Source organism: Mus caroli, unplaced genomic scaffold (genome assembly GCF_978045245.1).
Source record: "Mus caroli unplaced genomic scaffold, Mus_caroli_1 scaffold_3, whole genome shotgun sequence".
Taxonomy (NCBI): Eukaryota; Metazoa; Chordata; class Mammalia; order Rodentia; family Muridae; genus Mus; species Mus caroli.
This window is the reverse complement of record NW_028227258.1, coordinates 71,430,563-71,452,500: the sequence shown is the minus strand read 5'-3', so window position 1 is coordinate 71,452,500 and position 21,938 is coordinate 71,430,563. Positions and strand designations below refer to the sequence as shown.

General features: G+C 43.2%; 2 protein-coding genes and 1 non-coding gene across 3 annotated transcripts; 1 reads left to right on the top strand and 2 right to left on the bottom strand.

The window, feature by feature from the left end:
• Positions 1-490: 490 nt before the first annotated feature.
• Positions 491-562, bottom strand: Trnam-cau (transfer RNA methionine (anticodon CAU)). Its single transcript has one exon. It is a non-coding gene; the product is annotated as a tRNA-Met (tRNA).
• A 196-nt stretch (positions 563-758) lies between these two features.
• On the top strand, positions 759-13,217 carry Ilf2 (interleukin enhancer binding factor 2). The gene is made up of 14 exons (XM_021158110.3): positions 759-876; positions 1,644-1,703; positions 1,962-2,004; positions 5,776-5,880; positions 6,173-6,250; positions 6,576-6,678; positions 7,909-7,974; positions 9,469-9,585; positions 10,795-10,873; positions 11,262-11,349; positions 11,961-12,022; positions 12,093-12,207; positions 12,337-12,427; positions 12,569-13,217. Exons 1-14 carry the CDS (start codon positions 872-874, stop codon positions 12,727-12,729), a joined length of 1,173 nt encoding a protein of 390 aa, XP_021013769.1. The 5' UTR covers positions 759-871; the 3' UTR covers positions 12,730-13,217.
• A 254-nt stretch (positions 13,218-13,471) lies between these two features.
• Positions 13,472-16,104, bottom strand: Snapin (SNAP associated protein). The gene is made up of 4 exons (XM_021158111.2): positions 15,909-16,104; positions 15,625-15,671; positions 15,233-15,351; positions 13,472-14,681 (listed from the first exon to the last, which is right to left on the bottom strand). The coding sequence occupies exons 1-4, from the start codon at positions 16,049-16,051 to the stop codon at positions 14,580-14,582; spliced, it is 411 nt and encodes a 136-aa protein (XP_021013770.1). The 5' UTR covers positions 16,052-16,104; the 3' UTR covers positions 13,472-14,579.
• Positions 16,105-21,938: the final 5,834 nt, after the last annotated feature.

Here is a 21,938-nt window from a genome sequence, read left to right as displayed (position 1 = left end):
GCCAACACGATAAAGTATTCCTTATTTTAATGAAGGTGCGGTTAGGTTACTTGAAAGGAATATATGCCTACGAAAGTAAGTAATACACCAGTACTTGTCAGAATCACCTAACAGCGAAGTGGGGAGGAGCTGGGTGGAACTGGGGAAGAGAAATACGTGATCAAGATATATTGTATGAATTTTTTCAATAAAAAGAATCATATAATAGTAATACTATCGAGGGAATAATGGTGGTAAGTGGAACTAAGTTATTTCTCATATTTCCATAAGGTAAAAGTTATGTTTTCAGGTGAGGCGGCACACGCTGGAGATTGCTGAGTTTGATGACAGCTCGGGCTACACTAACGAATATTATGTAAGTCGGGACGACCAAACAAGACGCTATCTCAAAAAAAAAAAAAGTTGGAGAAGAAAAAAGAATTATATTTCTTGTTATGGAAAGGAAAATTTAGTTGGATTATCAAAATAGTTAAAAAAACAAAGCCTCCGATAGCAGAGGATGGTTTCGATCCATCGACCTCTGGGTTATGGGCCCAGCACGCTTCCGCTGCGCCACTCTGCTACCCACTGATCAGGCTACCTTTTTTTCCATAGAAGACCTTACCATTCACCGCCTCAACTTCTGAACGCCCTCCACTGTCAGTGGGGAAAATTGCCTTCATCCCTGTTATGTCTTCTTATTGGCTAGCTCCTTTATAGGGCATTTTTCATTGGTTGCTGCATTAACCAATAAACGCGCGGGACGGAGTGAGGCGGGAGCCTATCGCGCAGGCGTTTGTTGGGACACGCCGGCCAGACGTTTCTCAGCCAGCCTAGTTCTTCCCAGCGAAGAGCGGTTGAGAGGCCTCCATTGTTCAGGATTAAGCGAGCCATGAGGTAAGTGGACAGAGGTGCTTGAAAGTTCCAGCCGAAGTCTCGGGGGGCTGGCTGAAATGGAGTCGGAGGAACAAGGCCTGCATCTGGGCGGCCGGCGGAAAGCCTGACCGGGGGGGGGGGGGGGGAAGTGGAGCAGGAGGAGGCTGGCGGACTCCGGGAATCGGGCCCCGAGGGGGTCGGGGCCCAGCTGGGGAAGTTGTGTTGATACCTGGGTCTCGGGGGCCGGGAGGGGATGGAGGAGAGGTCTTAACGGCCCAGGAAGATCTCCCTCCGTGCACAGTGAGCAGGCTGGAGCGTTGCGCAATTTTCTGGTACCTAGTGTTTGACCAATAGTACATGCCTCGTAACTGTTAATGCTGTGTTAATAAATGATAAGTCACTTGACTGTGCATATTAGGACTGGTGTGCCTCACGATCGTAGGATACTTAGTAGGGGTATGTATATCAGGTTCTGAAACTCGTATTTTCCTGATGTGAGTTTTGATAACATCCTGAATTAGAAGTGGAGTGTGGTGTCGAAAGCTGCACTCACAGCACTTGGGAGGTAAGGCAGGAGATACATGAGATTGCGTCTCAAGAACAAGAAAAAGAAAAAGTCCAGAATTAGGATGTCATTGGGCACCATTTGGAATCCGGGAGAAGTGAGCATGAAATATCTATCCACTTCTGTAGTTGGAGGCGGTCAAGGTAAGTCAAATTGAAATAACATTGGTGGTGTGATGGAGACCTTTTGCAGCGAATTGAGAGTAAAATGTATGTATTTTTAGGGGTGACAGAGGACGTGGTCGTGGTGGGCGCTTTGGTTCCAGAGGAGGGCCTGGTGGAGGGTGAGTGTGGTTGTTTGCATCTTTGCCTTGGTTTGTTTCAGTAGAAAGGGGTTTGGAGTAGATTGTTCTATTTCATTTCATTCATGAAAGTCACGAAAAGCATTTCTTTTCCTGATGTCCTACTAAGTGGATTTGACCTTTTGCTAAGAATGACACAGCTCCGAAACTTTCGAATTCTTAAGACAGAATTGGTTGGTGCATTGAGTACCTCTCTCGTGCTTTCTGCTTGAATAACTTTGGGTTGTTTTCATGTTTCAGGTTCAGGCCTTTTGTGCCCCATATCCCATTTGATTTCTATTTGGTGAGTATTTTGGCTTTGGAGGACTTTCCTGGCGACTGCTCACTTACAGGTGTAGAAATGGAGCCCAGAATCTCCTTGTTAATGGAGTCAGATACTGTTTGGAGTAGGATTCAAGAGTGGATCTGTTCTTTGTTTGAGTGAGGGTCTTCTGTATGATTGGCTGGCCTGGAACTCTATGTATACCGAGTTGACTGCAAATTCACCATCTTCCTGCCTCAACCTCCTGAATGTTGGAATTACAGTCATGCATTCCCACATCTGGTGTAAATTTTTTTTTTTTTTTTTTTAAAGATTTATTTTTATTTATTTTATGCATGTGAGTACACTGTAGCTGTCTTCAGACACTCCAGAAGAGGGCGCCAGATCTTGTTACGGATGGTTGTGAGCCACCATGTGGTTGCTGGGATTTGAACTCTGGACCTTCGGAAGAGCAGTCGGGTGCTCTTACCCACTGAGCCATCTCACCAGCCCGTAAATTTTTATTTACTTAGTATGAGTGCTAGAGATTTGAACCCAGGACCTTGAACATGCTAGATCTATATCCCTAACATCTAATTTTATTTTATTATTGTACTTATTATATATCACTATCTACTTATAGCTGCAGGTATAGCATGGCTCTAGTGGAAGATACACATTTTTTCCAGTTCTTGCATAACAGTGCACATCTGTCTGTAATTCTAATTTCCAAGGATTTTTTTTTTTTTTTTTTGGTTTTTTGAGACAGGGTTTCTCTGTGTAGTCCTGGCTGTCCTGGAACTCACTCTGTAGACCAGGCTGGCCTCGAACTCAGAAATCTACCTGCCTCTGCCTCTCAAGTGCTGGGATTAAAGGTGTGCGCCACCACGCCCGGCTATTTCCAAGGATCTTATGTCCCTGTTGACTTCCACAGGCTCTTGCACACAGGATGCATATACATTCACTGTGGCACTCACACATACACATAAATAAATATTAAAAAAAACAAGCCAGTTCACCAGCAGTCTTTAAAGAGACTGTAATCCTTTTGTAATCCCAGAAATGGAAGCCTGAGCAGTAGGACCATGTTCAGAGTTCAAAGTCAGCCTGGGTTACTATAGTGAACTGTCTCAACAAAAACAAAACATAGAAAACAGAGTAAGCAAGGTAGGGAAAATAATTCCTTTACAGTTTGATTGTAATATTTGTCTAAAAAATACCTTTTAAAAAAATAATTTTTAGGACTTATTTATTTTGAGACAGTGTCTGTATCTATAACCGTGGCTGGTCTGGAACCCGGAGATCTGCCTGTCTCTGCCTCCACAGTTCTGAAAGTGTGTACTATATTACATGGTGGATGGATGGTAATCAGTTCCTTTCTTTCTTCATTTATATTTGGATTTTTAGACAGGGTTTTTCTGTGTAGCCCTGGCTGTCCTGGAACTCAGAATCCCGCTTGTGTCTGCCTCCTGAGTGTGTGCCATCACTGCCACCTGGTTTGCTTTTTTAAAAAATTTCATGTGTATGTATAAAGTACTTGCCTATATATATGTTTACCATATGTGTGCTTGGTGCCTTTGGAGGCTAGAAGAGGTTTGTTAAGGTTGTGAGCTGCCTTAGGTGTGCTAGGGATATCTGGTTCCTCTGCAAGAGTAGCAAACACTCTTATCTGCTGAGTTATCTCTCTAGCCTCTGGGTAATGTGTGTGTGTGTGTGTGTGTGTGTGTGTGTATAGATAGGGTTTCATTGTATAGCCTTGGGTGGCCTGGAATGTACAGAGATCTGCCTGCCTTTGCCTCCTGAGAGCTGGGATTAAAGATGAGGGTCATCACTGCCCGGCCTTTATTTCTTTTGATGTAAAGGTAATGAGTACTCAGGCTGCTGTTGTAGCTCAGTTGGTAGAGTGCTTGACTGGCATGCACAGAGCCCAGAGCATTTCATATATTAGTATGAGGGTACACACCAATAATCTGAGTACAAAGGAGGAAGACACAGGAAGATATGATTATAGTCATCCTCAGCTACATAGCAAGTTCAGGTCAGCCTGTGATTTTATATAAGACCCGTCTCAAAAGAAATAACAGAGAAACAAGGTTTGTATTTGGACTTGAACATCTGAAGGAGTTGAAAACAAGTGTTGTAAGGGGTACTGGCTTTGAAATGGTCCCTGGGGAAAATAAAATGTAGAATTTTCTAGTTTTTTGCTTTTTAAGACATATTTATTTTAGCCGGGTGTGGTGGTGCACGCCTTTAATCCCGGCGCTTGGGAGGCAGAGACAGGTGGATTTCTGAATTCGAGGCCAGCCTGGTCTACAAAGTGAGTTCCAGGACAGTCAGGGCTACACAGAGAAACCCTGTCTCGAAAAACCAAAAAAAAAAAAAAAAAATATGAGTACATCATTGCTCTCTTCAGACACACCAGAAGAGGGCATCGGATCCCATTACAGATGGTTGTGAGCCACCATGTGGTTGCTGGGAATTGAACTCAGGTCCTCTGGAAGAGCAGTCAGTGCTCTTAACTGCTGAGCCATCTCTCCGGCCCGTTTTTTTGTTTTTTTAATTCTAAAGATTTATGTGTATGTGTCTGTATGTATGTGCACCACACATATGCCTAGTACCAGAGGAAGCTGAAGCGGGAGTTAGATTCCTTGGAACTGTAGTTAACTGGTGGTTGTGAGACCCATGCGGGTGCTGGGAACTAAACCTGGGCTCTTAAAGAACAGCCAGTGCTTTTAACTGCTAAGTCATCCCTCCAGCCTTTATTATTATTTTAAAATGATATACTTTTATGTACATTGGTGTTTTGCCTCTTTCTACATGTATATATGTATTATATATTATATACATCTGCATATATAATCTGTGTGAGGGTGTTAGATCCTCTGGAAGTGAAATTACAGAGAGCTGTGAGCTGCCATGTGGGCAACTGGGAATTGAACCTGGGTCCTCTACAAAAGCAGTCTGAGCCATCTCTTTAGTCCCTCTCTATTTAGGAAGTTCTTTTTATTACAGTCAGTACTCCATGTACACCACAGCAAGTGTGTGGTGATGGATCAGAGGACAACTTGTAGGATTTAGTTTTCTGCGTGGGTCCCAGAATTGATGACTCAGGGCCTTTGTTGCCAATCCTGTTTATATATATATTTTTTTGGGGAGGGGGGGCTTTTCGAGACAGGGTTTCTCTGTATAGCTCTGGCTGTCCTGGAACTCACTTTGTAGACCAGGCTGGCCTCGAACTCAGAAATCCGCCTGCCTCTGCCTCCCGAGTGCTGGGATTAAAGGCGTGCGCCACCACGAGCCCGGCTGTTTATATATTTTTGAGACCAGATCTCATGAAGCTGGTTTTGAACTGCTAGTTCTCCTGTCTCTTTCTTCAAAGGGCTGGGATTACAAGGATATAACAATTTTCTTTTCCTGTTGTAGTATCAAAAAAAACAAAATCTTATGTATTTTCTTTCTCAATTTTTTTTTTCCCCTCCCAAGGCAGGGTTTCTGTACTTAGTTCTGGCTAAGTACAGAACTTAACTCCATATACCAGGCTAGGCTAGCCTCAAAAAACTCACAGAGATCCATTTTTTTTTTTAAGATTTATTCTTGTAGCTTATGTATATCAGTGCCCTGCACATACATCTACACACCAGAAGAAGGAATCGGATCCCATTACAGATGGTTGTGAGCCACCATGTGGTTACTCAGAATTGAACTCAGGAGCTCTGGAAGAGGAAGCAATGCTCTTAAACCACTGAGTCAGCTCTTTAGTCCCTCTTCTATGGATTATTTTTGATAAATAATGTGACTTGTTTTCTGGTCTAGTGTGAAATGGCTTTTCCCCGGGTCAAGCCAGCACCTGATGAAACCTCCTTCAGTGAAGCCTTGCTGAAGAGGAATCAGGACCTTGCCCCCAATTCTGCTGAGCAGGTATGTGCTTTCCTTGGGCTGTGTTAAAAGCCTGGAGTTAAACTCTATCCTATTACTCTATCTAGTTAAGGAGAGTGCTGTCTCGCCTGCGATTACAAGCCAGTGGTAGTCACTTGAGGCCTTTAGGTTTGATTCCCATCAATAATGCTGTCAGAGCCCAAACTCCTCTGGGTGTGTAATTATTCATCTTCCTTCTTATTGTATGTGGGGAGTCTGGTGATGATGATGATATTAAATACATATTGTGTGTAATTTTTGGCTTTAGGGTATTTTTGCTTTGTGATGTTTTCAGGCTTCCATCCTCTCTTTGGTGACAAAAATCAACAATGTGATTGACAACTTGATTGTGGCCCCAGGAACATTTGAAGTGGTGAGTTTTTGATGACTTAATCCTAAGAAGGGGCATCCCTGGTGGTATGGAAATTTACTTGGCTCTTGCCTGTTAATCTTTCAGTTGTCTGTTATCCAAATCAAAGCCTAAAATGGAAAAGTACAGAGAATTCTGGAATTCCTGATCTTGAGGACAAGATTATATCACTGGTCAGCTAGCCATGCCCAGGGCTCTCCGTGGTTATCTGGGGATGTGATTTTATCATTACTGCTTCCAAATCTGAGTATTAAGAAGCAGCTGAAATGGTTCTATGAGGACTCAACACCTTTATTTTCTTAAACTTACTTGAAATTCTTTTCAACAGCAAATTGAAGAAGTCCGGCAGGTAGGATCATATAAAAAGGGAACAATGACTACAGGACACAATGTGGCTGACCTGGTGGTAATACTAAAGATCCTGCCAACATGTAAGTGTATCTCTTATCTTTCTGCATTGGAGATGGTGCACAGGGCCTTGGGCATGCTAGCTTGTCATGGTATGCCTGAAAGCACAGGGTTCCTCAAGGGTTGAGTTTGTTACTGAATATGTAGTGGCCATAGCAGTCAGGTCAGTGTAGGTCAGAGGTTAGCAGGAGTCTCAGCCCACTCTTTTTCTTTTCCTTCTTTCAAAGATTTTAATGGATTTATTTCTATTAGTGTTAAGGGTATATGTATATATGTATGTATGTATGTATATGTATATGTATGCACACCATGTACATGCCTTGGGCTTATGGAGGTTAGAAGAGGGCTTTGGATTTCCTGGAACTGGAGTTACAGATGATTATGAACCATTAAATGGATGTTGGGAACTGAACCCAGGTCCTCTACAAGAGGAACAAGCACTCTTAACCTGAGGCATTTCTCCAGCCACCCCAGCCCACTTTCCTAAGCATTGAGATTAGATTTAAGGCTAGTAATAATTGAAGCCCAGATTCATTTGTTTATTTCATCATTATTTGTGTGTGAATGTATGGAAGGAAAAGAGCAAATATATTATTTACTTATTGTTTGTTTTGAAACAAGGTCTCACTATGTAGCCCTAGTTGTCTTCCAGCTTGCAGAGATCTGCTTGTCTCTATGTTCTGAGTGTTATTAAAGGTGTATACCATCATACCAGTCTGTTTGTTTGTTGTTGTCGGCGGTGGTGTACACGGGTAAGGTAGTAGTGATGCACACCTTTAGTCCCAGCACGGGGGGAGGCAGCGGCAGCCAGATATCTGAGCTCGAGGTTACCGTTACACAGGGAAACCCTGTCTCAAAAGACAAAAACAAAAGAAAACCAAAAAAAGATACTCGTGTATACTCGAGAATTCTTGTTCCCTGAGTCATTCAAATTCTTTTATTGCACTGGTAAGAGTGTTCATTCTAGTTGAGTAAGCTTCAGTCTGTGGGGTAGAAATAGAGATGCTTAGTTGTTTACTAATAGAGGAAATTGGGCTCAGCAGTTAAGAATACTAACTGCTCTTCCAGAAGCCCTGAGTTCAATTCCCAGGCTCACAGCCATCTGTAATGGGATCCAGTGCCTTCTTCTGGTGTGTCTGAAGACAGCAATGGTGTATTCACATACATGAAATAAATAAATCTTTTAAAAAAAATAGAGGAAATCTACATGAAATACATTACTGTTACATTTATGTCCTTTTTCTCCAATCTAGTGGAAGCTGTTGCTGCCCTGGGGAACAAAGTCGTGGAAAGCCTAAGGGCACAGGATCCCTCAGAAGGTTTGAATTTGAGTTTGTTGCTAAATATGTATGTAGTGGTGGCCACAGCAGCTGGTCTTACAAATAGTAGGCAGTGTGGGTTAGGGGTTAGCAGGAGTCTCTCCGGTATTCAGTTTTTATTTTATTATGAAAGGTGGGTTATGAGATAAACTTACACTAATGTTCGGGTTGGCCTCAAATTACATTCTTCCTGTCTGAGCCTCCCAAGTGCTAGGATCATAGATACGGATGCACCACTGAACTCTTGACTGCTGTTTTTAATTCAGAAATAACCCTCAGCTTAGAGGTGTATTGCTTGTGTGTGTGTGTGTGTATGTGTGTGTGTGTGTGCTGCTGAGGTTGAACACCACACCTCTCATATGCTGGGCAGTCAGTTTGCCACTGAGCTTCATATTCAGGCCCCTTGTTGCTTGAGGTCTCATGTCCTGTCCTGTCCTGCTCGCTCCCCTACCTCTTTTATGTAGTTAGGTTGGTCTAGTGCTAGTGATGGTCTCCTTGCTGCCTCCTTCCACTTACTGGTATCCAAGCTCTTACTGATGCTTTGTGATACATGCTTATTACATACTTGGAAGCATAGGCAGGAAGATCTGAAGTCTGAGGCCAGCCTTCAATACATATATATATGCACTTTTAAAAGTGAGTGCCAGGACAGCCAGGGCTACACAGAGAAACCCTGTCTCGAATATATATATATATATATATATATATATATATATATATATATATATATATATATACACATACACATCTTGTCTCAAAACCTAAATAACCCACTGCCAGAAAACTGACCTGTTTAATCAGATGTGGCACACCTATAACCCCAGCATTGGAAAACTTGGGCAGGGGGATTGGTAATTTAAGGCCAGCCTGAACTGTATACATAGAAAGACCTTATGTCACAAAACAAAATGAAGGCAGGGTTGATACAGCTTAGTTGGTAGAGTGGATCAGTAGTCAGCATTACATACCCAGCTTTGCTGGCACATGCTTCTTTCTACTCAAGACGGGTGAGGTCGAGGGAGGAGGAATTCAAAGTCATCCTTGGCTTCATAATGTGTTGGGAGGCAGCCCGAGCTACATGAGATCTTGTCTCAAAAGCTAGATGGCTCAGAGGGTTAAAAGTGCTTGCCAGCCAGGCGGTGGTGGCACACGCCTTTAATCCCAGCACTCCGGGAGGCAGAGGCAGGCGGATTTCTGAGTTCGAGGCCAGCCTGGTCTACAGAGTGAGTGCCAGGACAGCCAGGGCTACACAGAGAAACCCTGTCTCGAAAAAACCAAAAAAGAAAAAAAGTGCTTGCCACCAAGCTTGATGACTTGAATTCATTCCATCAGACCTGCATGGTAGAAGGAGAGAACTGATTCCTAAAGGCTGTCCATTGGTCTCTATAGGAGTGTGAGTGTTCCCAGTCTCATGTGCTCTAAATAAAACATAATTTTTTAAAAATTCAAAAGAGAACAATTATGTTTTACATCTTGATTATTTTGTTCTTTTAGTTTTGACCATGCTGACTAATGAAACTGGCTTTGAAATTAGCTCTTCTGATGCTACGGTGAAAATTCTCATTACAACAGTGCCCCCCAATCTCCGGAAACTGGATCCAGAACTCCATTGTAAGTCTCCCCCTCTCCCCATTGCTGAGAAGTATGGGGGTGGGGGCTAGGAGGTATAGACAGCCAAGCTTTGGCACTTTGTGGAAATGTCAGTATCTTGTCACTGTAAAGGAGTTTTACCTTCCTGTCATTTCTAGTCAGTTTTACCAGCTTCCTAGTGACTTGGCTGTTGTGGGAGTTTTTGCTATACCACTTTGGCCCTGGCAGATGGCACTCTCGCACCCGTCCAGGAGCTCTCGTTTGGATCTGAAAATGAAAGACACATTAGCTTATTTTTAAAATGCCTTGGCTACCTCAAAGGCTGGGCACTCCTAAACCTCCCCTGCTACCTATGCCCAGCCAGGAAAGTGGCCAGTGGTCACTCACCCGCAATCTCACAATGCTGGTTGGTATTCTCCTCCATTCCTCTCTGCATCCTACTGGAGCAACCCTAATTGTCCCACCCTGTACCCAGCCATAGGCCTTTGGCATTTTTATTGATCAACCAGAAACCAATTGGGGACAAGGACCTTCAGCATCTGGACCTGCAGATTCCTGATTGAATCAAAGCATAGATAGAACCCATCTCCAACATTTTCAAAGTCTTAAAAAGGATTACAGGAGAAAAACAATGGAAGAAAAAGATAAAATAAAAAAAGCTTGCTGGATAGTGGTGGCGCACGCCTTTGATCCCAGCACTCGGGAGGCAGAGACAGGTGGATTTCTGAGTTCGAGGCCAGCCTGGTCTACAGAGTGAGTTCCAGGACAGCCAGGGCTACACAGAGAAACCCCATCTGGAAAAACCAAAAAAAAAAAAAAAAAAAAAAAAAGTTAAGAGCACTGACTGCTCTTCCAGAGGTCCTGAGTTCAAATCCCAGCAACCACATGGTGGCTCACAACCATCTGTAATGGGATCTGATGCCCTCTTCTGGGGTGTCTGAAGACAGCTACAGTGTACTTACATGTACTAAACCTTTGGGCCAGAGCGAGTGGGGCCAGAGTGAGAAGGAAAAAAAAGTAAAAGCTTGTATAAATATTTGTGAAGGGAAATAGATTACTGGAAAAGATAAGTGTGTTGCATGTTTTCAGATTTGGCTGGGAGGAACAACAGTGTTTGGACAAATGGCTTGCTGCTTTAGCCTTGCCACAGTTGTGCATGGGTGTTGATTGGGATTGAATATACTGCACACGTAATAGGAAAGTTTTTTAGCCTGTTGTACTTGTCTTCAGTGGACATCAAAGTGTTGCAGAGCGCCTTAGCAGCCATCCGGCATGCCCGCTGGTTTGAAGAGAATGCTTCTCAGTCCACGTGAGTCTCACTGGTCATTTGTATAAAATCATCTTTTCTGAGGAGTGTAGTGGCTTTGACCTGTAATCCAACAACCGTGAATAACAAATAGTACAGGCCCCCTACTCTCTCTGATTCAGATGTGATGTGATGTTTTTACCTAAAATATATATGTGCATATAGAATTTTGTTGTGTGTGCGTGCAGTGTAGTCTGAGTTCTCTTCTGAGAGTCTTAGGGATTGAACTCAGGTTTGTCAGACTTAGGGTACAAATGCCTTTCTTTGCTGGGCCAGCTGGTAGGCACTGTATATATAATTCTCTAAATAATACAGTCAGCTTTGACTCCTAACTTGTGCAGAAATGTTAATATGATTTTATTATCTCTTAATTCCTGGGTCTCTTATTCAGAGTTAAAGTTCTCATAAGATTGCTAAAGGACTTACGGATTCGTTTTCCTGGCTTTGAGCCTCTCACACCCTGGATCCTTGACCTACTTGTAAGTAAAAAGGGGATGCTGAGGGTGTAGCCTGTGTACAGTGCTTCACTAGTATGTGAGAGTCCTTAGTTCACTGGCCAGTACTATACAAAGGAACAGGGGTGCACTGGTGTCATCTTTGTGTAAATTTATTTATTTTTTCTGTTCTCTCTCTCTTTCTTTCCATCTTTTTTGAAGTAGGGTTCCTTTGTACAGTCCTGGCTGTTGTGGAACTCGCTTTGTAGACCAGGCTGGCCTCAGACTCAGGTCTGCCTTTGCCTCCATAGTACTGGGATTAAAGGCGTGCACAAACACAGGAAGCTTCATTACTCTTAAACCTATCAACATCAGAAATTCAGTGAAGCTTAAAAAAATTTTGGTCAGTCTTAAAGAGAGTATTCTGAGTTAGAGGACAGTCGGGGTTATGTGGGGAGACAGGAAAGTGTAGTGAGTGAGTGAACAGTCTGGGAGACCGGAAGTCCACTGTTTGACTGAGGTGTTAATACTCAGGGCAGTCGTAGTTACTGCTGTCAGCTTGTTATTGCTAGTATTCCTCATGACTTGAAGTTTTAGTTTGTTTGAATATGGAATTACCAGATGGTAGCACACCTACCAGACTTCCTCTCTTCCAGGGGCACTATGCTGTAATGAACAACCCCACCAGACAGCCTTTGGCCCTGAATGTGGCTTACAGGTATAACACACTTCTCAGGGTTTTGGTTCTAAGCTGTTTTGTATGCTTTCTAAGTGTCTTTGTGTTTCAGGCGCTGCTTGCAGATTCTGGCTGCAGGACTGTTCTTGCCAGGGTCAGTGGGCATCACTGACCCCTGTGAGAGTGGCAACTTCAGGGTACACACAGTTATGACCCTAGAACAACAGGTATTAAGACAGCCATGAAATGAGTGGGGTTCTGGCCAGAAGGCCAAGGACGAGGGGACCTGTTTCACACGGATGTTAGTCATGTATAGTCTATTTATTTTGGCTCATTTCCCCCTCCTTGTTCTTCAGGATATGGTCTGCTACACAGCTCAGACTCTGGTTCGAATTCTCTCCCATGGAGGCTTTAGGAAGATCCTTGGCCAGGAGGGGGATGCCAGCTGTAAGTTATCTCTGTGGTGTGGTCCAGGGGTTCTGAACTATAGAGAAGCTGTATCTAAAGGTGGTCTAATATTAATGAATATAGCTTATCTTGTTTACTGGGATATTTGTATGAAGTGGGTTTTATCCCTGTTTCTTCTAGATCTTGCTTCTGAAATATCTACCTGGGATGGAGTGATTGTGACACCTTCAGAAAAGGCTTATGAGAAGCCACCTGAGAAGAAGGAGGGGGAGGAAGAGGAGGAGAACACAGAAGAACCACCTCAAGGAGAAGAAGAAGAAAGCATGGAGACTCAGGAGTGACCTTCCCTTTACTGTTCCCCCCCAAGGGAAGAGAGGCTAAGCCAGCCACCATGGGGCTTTAGATAGCGGCATTTCTGTGGCATAGGGAGACAGCAGGAAGGGAAACAAACTGTAAAGAAAAAAACGCTACTGTTTTGATAGTGGCCAAGCAGCTAGAAGTCTCCCATTTGTGACTGCGTATGCCCTCTGTCTGTCTGTAAGGAAGCAGAATGCCACACATTCCCAATATTTAAACCTAACCACTCCCAACCAAGTACTTTTTGTTGAAATGTTGTAAACTGTCATTGATGAGTATTTGGGAATTTTTTTTTTCTAAGAAAAATGATGAAAGTACTTCCTCCTAGGGCTTTTGGTTTTATTTTTCTTCAATATGGAGCAACTACTTTTGGCTTCTATACACCTCGTTAGAATTCAAGTTGAATCTTTTATTATAAACATTGAGATTGCTGTTTTAAATTATGTAAATTAAAAGTAATAGATCCCTAGGATACCATTGTGATGGTTAATTTCTTCAGCTTGGCCTAAAATACCTGAATTTTCTGCAAAGGATTAACCCTAAATGTGGGGTGAAAGCATCTTATGAGCTCAGTGCATGGACAGAATAAAGGGATAAATGGCAGAGTCCAGCATTCCCTTCTCTTGGAAGGTTGATCACCTCACATTCTCATGTCTCAAAATAGGCCCCAAAATATGGGTCAATGTGACCATGTCCTGAACCCTTTGAAACCATAATAAAATAAAATTTTTTTGTTAAAATAACCAGTACAAGCATTTATTTAATAATGTTGAGCAATACTTAATATTAACATAGTCAAGCTAGGGTGGCCAAGAGGATAAATTATTTACCTTGACTTTACCTAAGTCCTCAGTTGTAAACAAAGTGAAGTTACAGGTAAAGGAAACTGCCCAGGCCCAAGTAATAGGAATAACAGTATGGTTAACACTGGCTGGCTAAGCCTGGAAAGGATGGCGCTTAAATATGTAACTTTAAAATTTCATTTTATGAGGATGGTTGTTTTGCCTGCATATATATCTGCATCATGTGTGTGTGTGTGCTGGGCCCCAAAAGGCCAGACAAGGGCATTGGATTCCCCTGGAGCTGGAGTTAGAGACTGCTGTGAGTCACCATGTGGGTGCTAAGCACTGGACGCCATCTGGAAGAATCACCAGTGTTCCATCCCTCTAGCCCTTAAAATATGTAGTCTAAACAAAAAATCACAAAAGCTTAGGACTCTTAGCTGTCAAGGCTCTGCTTTGACCTTGGATCCTCATGCTACTTGGCATGCTCTCCTTGGGTAGCAATGAAGGGAACAGCTGTGTTACTTGTTAATAGGGGTTAACCCTAACATTAAACGTGTGTAAGATGATCCTGGGAGGGTTATACCTTCTGAGAGGAACTGAGGTGAAGCAGAGGGAGAAATAGGAGTACACTTTCTCACTAAATCTCTGGTGTTTTCTCAATTTTCTACCACACGATGCCTAATTTACTTAATATTCTCTGGGGGAAATATATAGAGGCTTGAGCCCGGCACCCTGACACATGCCCATTATAATCCCAGCATTCAGGAGGCTAAGGCAAGAGGATGTGTTTGAGGCCAGCGGGGACTACATATTGAGATCTTGTCTCAAGATTAACAAAACCCAAAAGGTAGAGGCTCACTCTTGGATGGACAAGCTGTAATGGAGGCTCTTTAGGAAATAGTCCTGCTGTATGTATGTTTCTTGAGGCTGCTACATGAATGAGTACATAGTGCAAAAAAATCAAAGGTCTACAGAGACTTTCCTGGAATCTTCTCATGTCTACCAGACAAGCCGTTGGAGAATTGTATACTCAGGTCACGGGCCCGTGCTTATTTGCTTGGAGAACCAGGAGGGTAAACTCCTGAATCCAGCATAGCTCTCCTGCGAGCTGTTTCCTTGGCCACGCTGTGGTTTAACCGCCTTAGTCGTTCCTGTAAGACAGGAAGATGGGAAATCTAATGACTGCTGTAAAAGGTTTTAACTGAGTCCCCCTGTCCCCAGACTGTTTTTTCTCTGTGTAGCCCTAGAACTTGCTCTGTAGACCAGGATGGCCTCAAACTCAGAAATTTGCCTGCTTATATGTCCAGCTGGATTTGCCTCTTTTCAAGCCAGCCCTTTAAGTTAAGACAGACTTGTAAATGACAGCCACTAGAAATTAAGAATTGGGTTATGAGCACTTGTCTAGTTTGAGGCCCAGTAATGGGGTGAGGGGGAGTATGGGCCTTTATTATCAGTTTAGTTAACACCACTCTTTTCCGCCATAGTTGTTTTCACAGTGTTAAAAACATAAAGCAGGATAAAGAACAAGAATTTCTTTTTTGAAAGAGGGTCATGCTATGTAGCCCTAGGTGATTTGATAGTCCAGGCTCTGCTCAAAGTTCAAGCCATCCTTCTTGCCTTAGCCTACCAAATGCTGAAATTACAGCATGCACCACCATGCACTGCTGGGATTATTATTATTATTACTATTTTATTATTTTACCTGTGCATTCTGTAAAATATTGTTGACCAAGACAACTCGTCGCCTAGCATTAAGCAGCTTCTTAACATAGGGGTCCAGATCCAGGGCCACCTTCTGATCCTCATTGATCCGGCACAGTTCTGGGAAGAGGAAATGGACAACCAACATCTAATGGCTCATTTTTTGTTCTTAGGGAATGGAAGAGAGGAATGGGATGAAAAATACTCTTGCAGTCTTGTGTGGGCCAGACACCTTCCCTTCTTCCATTCTGTCCTAAAATATCCCCAGAAATTGGAGTCCTTGGGTAATTCTGATATTGAGAAGCAAGTGACAGAAACTTAGCCTAAAACCTGGGAAAACAAAGTTCCTGAAAGTGAGATCGGGGATTCTAGGTATCCTGGCTGCTCACTCACCTGTAGCTAGGTTGTCAATTTGTTCCCGGAGCTCTACTTGGCTTTCTCTGCAAAGTGGTACAAAAGTCTACAACAGTCAGTGACTGGAACGCGGGAAACGAATTCTACTTATTCCCCAAATACTGAGACAAGCCAACCTCAACTTCAAGGCCTCGCCCAGGCCCTTCCGCCTATTTACCCAGTCTCAACATCAGTGTCTCAAGAATGTATCAAGTATCTCTTTGGGGCCCCGCCCCTACAAAGCCAGTTCCCTAGGCCCCGCCCCCAGCAACCCGGTCCTGCACCTGACCGCGTGCACGTGAGAGTCGAGCTGCTGCACTGCGGGTCGCAGGAACTCCAGGAGCCCCTCGGCAAAGAGGTCGCGGCCTGTGGGCCCCGCCACTGGGGTCCCGGCCCCTGACACAGCAGCGGAACCAGCCGCGGCCATCACGAAGTGCCCTGACGCCCTCAGTCTGCCGCTGCCGCGAGGGTCGCCGGGAACTCCAGACCGCCGCTGTGCACCGCGAGAGGGCGCTTAGATACAGCCCAGACGGCAGTGGGATAGCTGGGAAATGGAGTCCTCAGTGAGCCCCGGCAAGCGGGCCGGGACCAGAGCCTCTTCTTCCATGGGCCTGTAGGGGGCGGGATCTAGACTTCTGGAGATAGATTTCCCTGTAACTATGTAAACCAGGCTGATCTATCTTTTCTTTTCTTTTCTTTTCTTTTCTTTTCTTTTCTTTTCTTTTCTTTTCTTTTCTTTTCTTTCTTCTCCTCCTCCCCTTTCTCTTCTTTTCTTCCTCCTCCTTCTCCTCCTCCTCTTCCTCTTCTTTTCTTCCTCCTCCTCCTCCTCTTCCTCTTCTTTTCCTCCTCCTCCTCCTCCTCCTCCTCCTCCTCCTCTTCTCCTTCTCCTCCTCCTCCTCCTTCTCCTTCTTCTTCTTCCTTCTTTCCTTTTTAAAAAAGATTTATCATATGTAAGTACACTGTAGCTACTATCTTCAGACTCGCCAGAAGAGGGCATCAGATCTCATTACAAATGGTTGTGAGCCACCATGTGGTTGCTGGGATTTGAAGGTTGCTGTTTTGAACTCAGGAGCAGTTAGTGCTCCTAACCGCTGAGCCATCTCTCCAGTCCCCAGGCTGTCTTTGAATTCACTGAAATCTGCTTGTGTCTGCTTCCTAAAAGTGTGCTCTACCACTACCGGCTTGTGTTTTTTTTTTTTTTTTCCATAGGTGAAAATAAGTGCTATTGTCCATAGCCTTCTCCATAGGAATTGATGAGAAAGCCATGTAATACTCATGTTAAGGGTTCTTTCTTTTCTCTCTCCCACCCCCTCTTTTTTTGCCCTCTCCCCATCTATCTCCCTCTCCCTCTTTCTTGCAGACAGGATTTCTTTGTGTGGCCCTGGCTGTCCTGGAACTCACTCTGGCTGGCCTTGAACTCCAGTGCTGGGATTAAAGGTGTATGCCACCACTGCCCTCAAGTTTTATTTCTAAAGATTTGCTATTTTTGTTAGAGAAAGTCTTGCCGTGTTACCAAGGCTAGCCTATTTTAAGTCTTTCAAGTGCTGGAATTACAGGTCTGTGCCACCATGACAGGATTTAAAGTTAAGGTTTTTTTGTTTTGCTGAAATTTTTGAGGGGGGCTTGAAACCAGGGCCTTGTGATTGCTAGACAAATGTTCTGCTGAGCTATAGTCCTACTGTACCTTCCCTCTACCCCCACCTCACTTTTTGAGATAAGGTTTCAGTAAATTGCCAGACTGGACTTGAATTTGCTTTGTAGTACACACAGGCCTTGACTATGTATGTGATCCTCCTGCCTCAGGTTCAGGCTTATACCAGCTTTAGCTTCTAAAGTTGTTTTTGATTTGTTTTTCAGTTTTATTTTGTGTGTGGTCATGTGTGTGTGGAAACCTTTGCCATGGCATATGGGTGGAGGTCAGAGGACAATTTGTGAGAGGTCAATTCTCTACTTCCATCATGTGGGTCCCCAGCATTGAACCTTCAGGTTTGGCTGTAGGCCCCTTAACTTTCAGAGCCATTTTGCTGGCTCTACCTTTTTGTTTTGTTTTGTTTTGGTGTGTATATGCAGGTGTGAGGAAGGGTATGCACATATTAGGTTCCTAGGGAGATCAGAGGAGTTGGTTACAGGCAGTTGTAAGCTGCTGACAAGGGTACATGGAACCAAACCAGATCTCTGAAAAAGCATCATGTGCTAAGCCTTTGATTGCTTCAGCCCTCTGACAGATTGTTCTAAAAATCACTACTTTAAACTAGGTGCAGGTGTGTGTGTGTGTGTGTGTGTGTGTGTGTGTGTGTGTGTATGTGTGTGTGTGCCTGCGTCTGCGTGTGCTCAGAGACATAAAATCCCCTGGAGCTTTGAAGACAGGAGTGTTGGATTCCCTAGAGCTGGAGTTAACAGGAGCTTCCTGATATGGGAACCCATCTGGAGACCTCTGCAAGAGCAGTAAGTACTCTTTTTTTTTTTTTTTCCTTTTTTTTTTTTTTTGTTAATTAGGTATTTTCCTCAATTACATTTCCAATGCTATCCAAAAAGTCCCCAATACACTCCCCCCCCAGCCCCCCACCCACCCACCCCCCCCCACCCCTTGGCCCTGGCATTCCCCTGTACTGGGGCATATAAAGTTGGCAAGTCCAATGGGCCTCTCTTTCCAGTGATGGCTGACTAGGCCATCTTTTGATACAAATGCAGCTAGAGTCAAGAGCTCTGGGGTACTGGTTAGTTCATAATAATGTTCCACCTATAGGGTTGCAGTTCCCTTTAGCTCCTTGGGTACTTTCTCTAGCTCCTCCATTGGGGGCCCTGTGATCCATCCAATAGCTGACTGTGAGCATCCACTTCTGTGTTTGCTAGGCCCCGGCATTGTCTCACAAGAGACAGCTATATCTGGGTCCTTTCAGCAAAATCTTGCTAGTGTATGCAATGGTGTCAGCGTTTGGAAGCTGATTATGGGATGGATCCCTGGATATGGCAGTCTTTAGATGGTCCATCCTTTCTTCACAGCTCCAAACTTTATCTCTGTAACTCTTTTCATGGGTGTTTTGTTCCCAATTCCAAGAAGGGGCACAGTGTCCACACTTTGGTCTTCCTTCTTCTTGAGTTTCATGCGTTTAACAAATTGTATCTTATATCTTGGGTATCCTAAGTTTTTGGGTTAATATCCACTTATCAGTGAGTACACTGATTGTGTGAGTTCCTTTGTGAATATGTTACCTCACTCAGGATGATGCCCTCCAGATCCATCCATTTGCCTAGGAATTTCATAAATTCATTCCTTTTAATAGCTGAGTAGTACTCCATTGTGTACCATAGTACCACATTTTCTGTATCCATTCCTCTGTTGAGGGGCATCTGGGTTCTTTCCAGCTTCTGGCTATTATAAATAAGGCTGCTATGAATATAGTGGAGCATGTGTCCTTCGTACCGGTTGGGACATCTTCTGGATATATGCCCAGGAGAGGTATTGCTGGATCCTCTGGTAGTATTATGACCAATTTTCTGAGGAACCGCCAAACTGATTTCCAGAGTGGTTGTACCAGCTTGCAATCCCACCAACAATGAAGGAGTGTTCCTCTTTCTCCACATCCTCGCCAGCATCTGCTGTCACCTGAATTTTTGATCTTAGCCATTCTGACTGGTGTGAGGTGGAATCTCAGGGTTGTTTTGATTTGCATTTCCCTGATGATTAAGGATGTTGAACATTTTTTCAGGTGCTTCTCTGCCATTCGGTATTCCTCAGGTGAGAATTCTTTGTTCAGTTCTGAGCCCCATTTTTTAACGGGGTTATTTGATTTTCTGGAGTCCACCTTCTTGAGTTCTTTATATATATTGGATATTAGTCCCCTATCTGATTTAGGATAGGTAAAGATCCTTTCCCAATCTGTTGGTGGTCTTTTTGTCTTATTGACGGTGTCTTTTGCCTTGCAGAAGCTTTGCAACTTTATGAGGTCCCATTTATCGATTCTTGATCTTACAGCACAAGCCTTTGCTGTTCTATTCAGGAATTTTCCCCCTGTACCCATATCTTCGAGGCTTTTCCCTACTTTCTCCTCTATAAGTTTCAGTGTCTCTGGTTTTATGTGGAGTTCCTTAATCCACTTAGATTTGACCTTAGTACAAGGAGATAGGAATGGATCAATTCGCATTCTTCTACATGATAACCGCCAGTTGTGCCAGCACCATTTGTTGAAAATGCTGTCTTTTTTCCACTGGATGGTTTTTGCTCCCTTGTCAAAGATCAAGTGACCATAGGTATGTGGGTTGATCTCAGGGTCTTTAATTCTGTTCCATTGGTCTACTTGTCTGTCCTTATACCAGTACCATGCAGTTTTTATCACAATTGCTCTGTAGTACAGCTTGAGGTCAGGCATGGTGATTCCACCAGAGGTTCTTTTATCCTTGAGAAGAGTTTTTGCTATCCTAGGTTTTTTGTTGTTCCAGATGAATTTGCAGATTGCCCTTTCTAATTCGTTGAAGAATTGAGTTGGAATTTTGATGGGGATTGCATTGAATCTGTAGATTGCTTTTGGTAAGATAGCCATTTTTACAATGTTGATCCTGCCAATCCATGAGCATGGGAGGTCTTTCCATCTTCTGAGATCTTCTTTAATTTCTTTCTTCAGGGACTTGAAGTTCTTGTCATACAGATCTTTCACTTCCTTAGTTAGAGTCACACCAAGGTATTTTATATTGTTTGTGACTATTGAGAAGGGTGTTGTTTCCCTAATTTCCTTCTCTGCCTGTTTATCCTTTGTGTACAGAGAGGCCATTGACTTGCTTGAGTTAATTTTATATCCAGCTACTTCACCGAAGCTATTTATCAGGCTTAGGAGTTCTCTGGTGGAATTTTTAGGGTCACTTATGTATACTATCATATCATCTGCAAAAAGCGATATTTTGACTTCTTCTTTTCCGATTTGTATCCCCTCCCCTTGATCTCCTTTTGTTGTCTAATTGCTCTGGCTAAGGACTTCAAGTACAATGTTGAATAGGTAGGGAGAGAGTGGGCAGCCTTGTCTAGTCCCTGATTTTAGTGGGATTTCTTCCAGCTTCTCACCATTTACTTTGATGTTGGCTACTGGTTTGCTGTATATTGCTTTTATCATGGTTAGGTATGGGCCTTGAATTCCTGATCTTTCCAAGACTTTTATCATGAATGGGTGTTGGATTTTGTTAAATGCTTTTTCAGCATCTAACGAGATGATCATGTGGTTTTTGTCTTTGAGTTTGTTTATATAATGGATTACATTGATGGATTTTCGTATATTGAACCATCCTTGCATCCCTGGGATGAAACCTACTTGGTCAGGATGGATGATTGTTTTGATGTGTTCTTGAATTCGGTTAGCGAGAACTTTATTGAGGATTTTTGCATCAATATTCATAAGGGAAATTGGTCTGAAGTTCTCTATCTTTGTTGGGTCTTTATGTGGTTTAGGTATCAGAGTAATTGTGGCTTCATAGAATGAGTTGGGTAGAGTACCTTCTGATTCTATTTTGTGGAATAGTTTGTGAAGAACTGGGATTAGATCTTCTTTGAAGGTTTGATAGAACTCTGCACTAAACCCATCTGGTCCTGGGCTTTTTTTGGTTGGGAGACTATTAATGACTGCTTCTATTTCTTTAGGGGATATGGGACTGTTTAGATCATTAACCTGATCTTGATTTAACTTTGGTACCTGGTATCTGTCTAGAAACTTGTCCATTTCATCCAGGTTCTCCAGTTTTGTTGAGTATAGCCTGTTGTAGAAGGATCTGATGGTGTTTTGGATTTCTTCAGGGTCTGTTGTTATGTCTCCCTTTTCAATTCTGATTACTTTCAATTCTAATTACAATTAATTAGAATACTTTCCCTATGCCCTCTAGTGAGTCTGGCTAAGGGTTTATCTATCTTGTTGATTTTCTCAAAGAACCAGCTCCTCGATTGGTTGATTCTTTGAATTGTTCTTCTTGTTTCCACTTGGTTGATTTCACCCCTGAGTTTGATTATTTCTTGCCGTCTACTCCTCTTGGGTGAATTTGCTTCCTTTCGTTCTAGAGCTTTTAGGTGTGTTGTCAAGCTGCTAATGTGTGCTCTCTCTAGTTTCTTTTTGGAGGCACTCAGAGCTATGAGTTTTCCTCTTAGAAATGCTTTCAATGTGTCCCATAAGTTTGGGTATGTTGTGGCTTCATTTTCATTAAACTCCAGAAAGTCCTTAATTTCTTTCTTTATTCCTTCCTTGACCAAGGTATCATTGAGAAGAGTGTTGTTTAGTTTCCACGTGTGTGTTGGCTTTCTATTATTTATTTTGTTATTGAAGATCAGTCTTATTCCA

Coding starts and splice junctions, on each gene's coding strand:
- Snapin (XM_021158111.2), bottom strand. CDS start 16,051: ATGGCCGCGGCTGGTTCCGCTGCTGTGTCAGGGGCCGGGACCCCAGTG. Junction 15,672..15,908: donor TCTCACGTGCACGCGGTCAG/GTGCAGGACCGG, acceptor ACCACTTTGCAG/AGAAAGCCAAGTAGAGCTCC. Junction 15,352..15,624: donor AATTGACAACCTAGCTACAG/GTGAGTGAGCAG, acceptor TCCTCTTCCCAG/AACTGTGCCGGATCAATGAG.
- Ilf2 (XM_021158110.3), top strand. Junction 9,586..10,794: donor ACTGGATCCAGAACTCCATT/GTAAGTCTCCCC, acceptor ACTTGTCTTCAG/TGGACATCAAAGTGTTGCAG. Junction 12,208..12,336: donor TTATGACCCTAGAACAACAG/GTATTAAGACAG, acceptor CTTGTTCTTCAG/GATATGGTCTGCTACACAGC.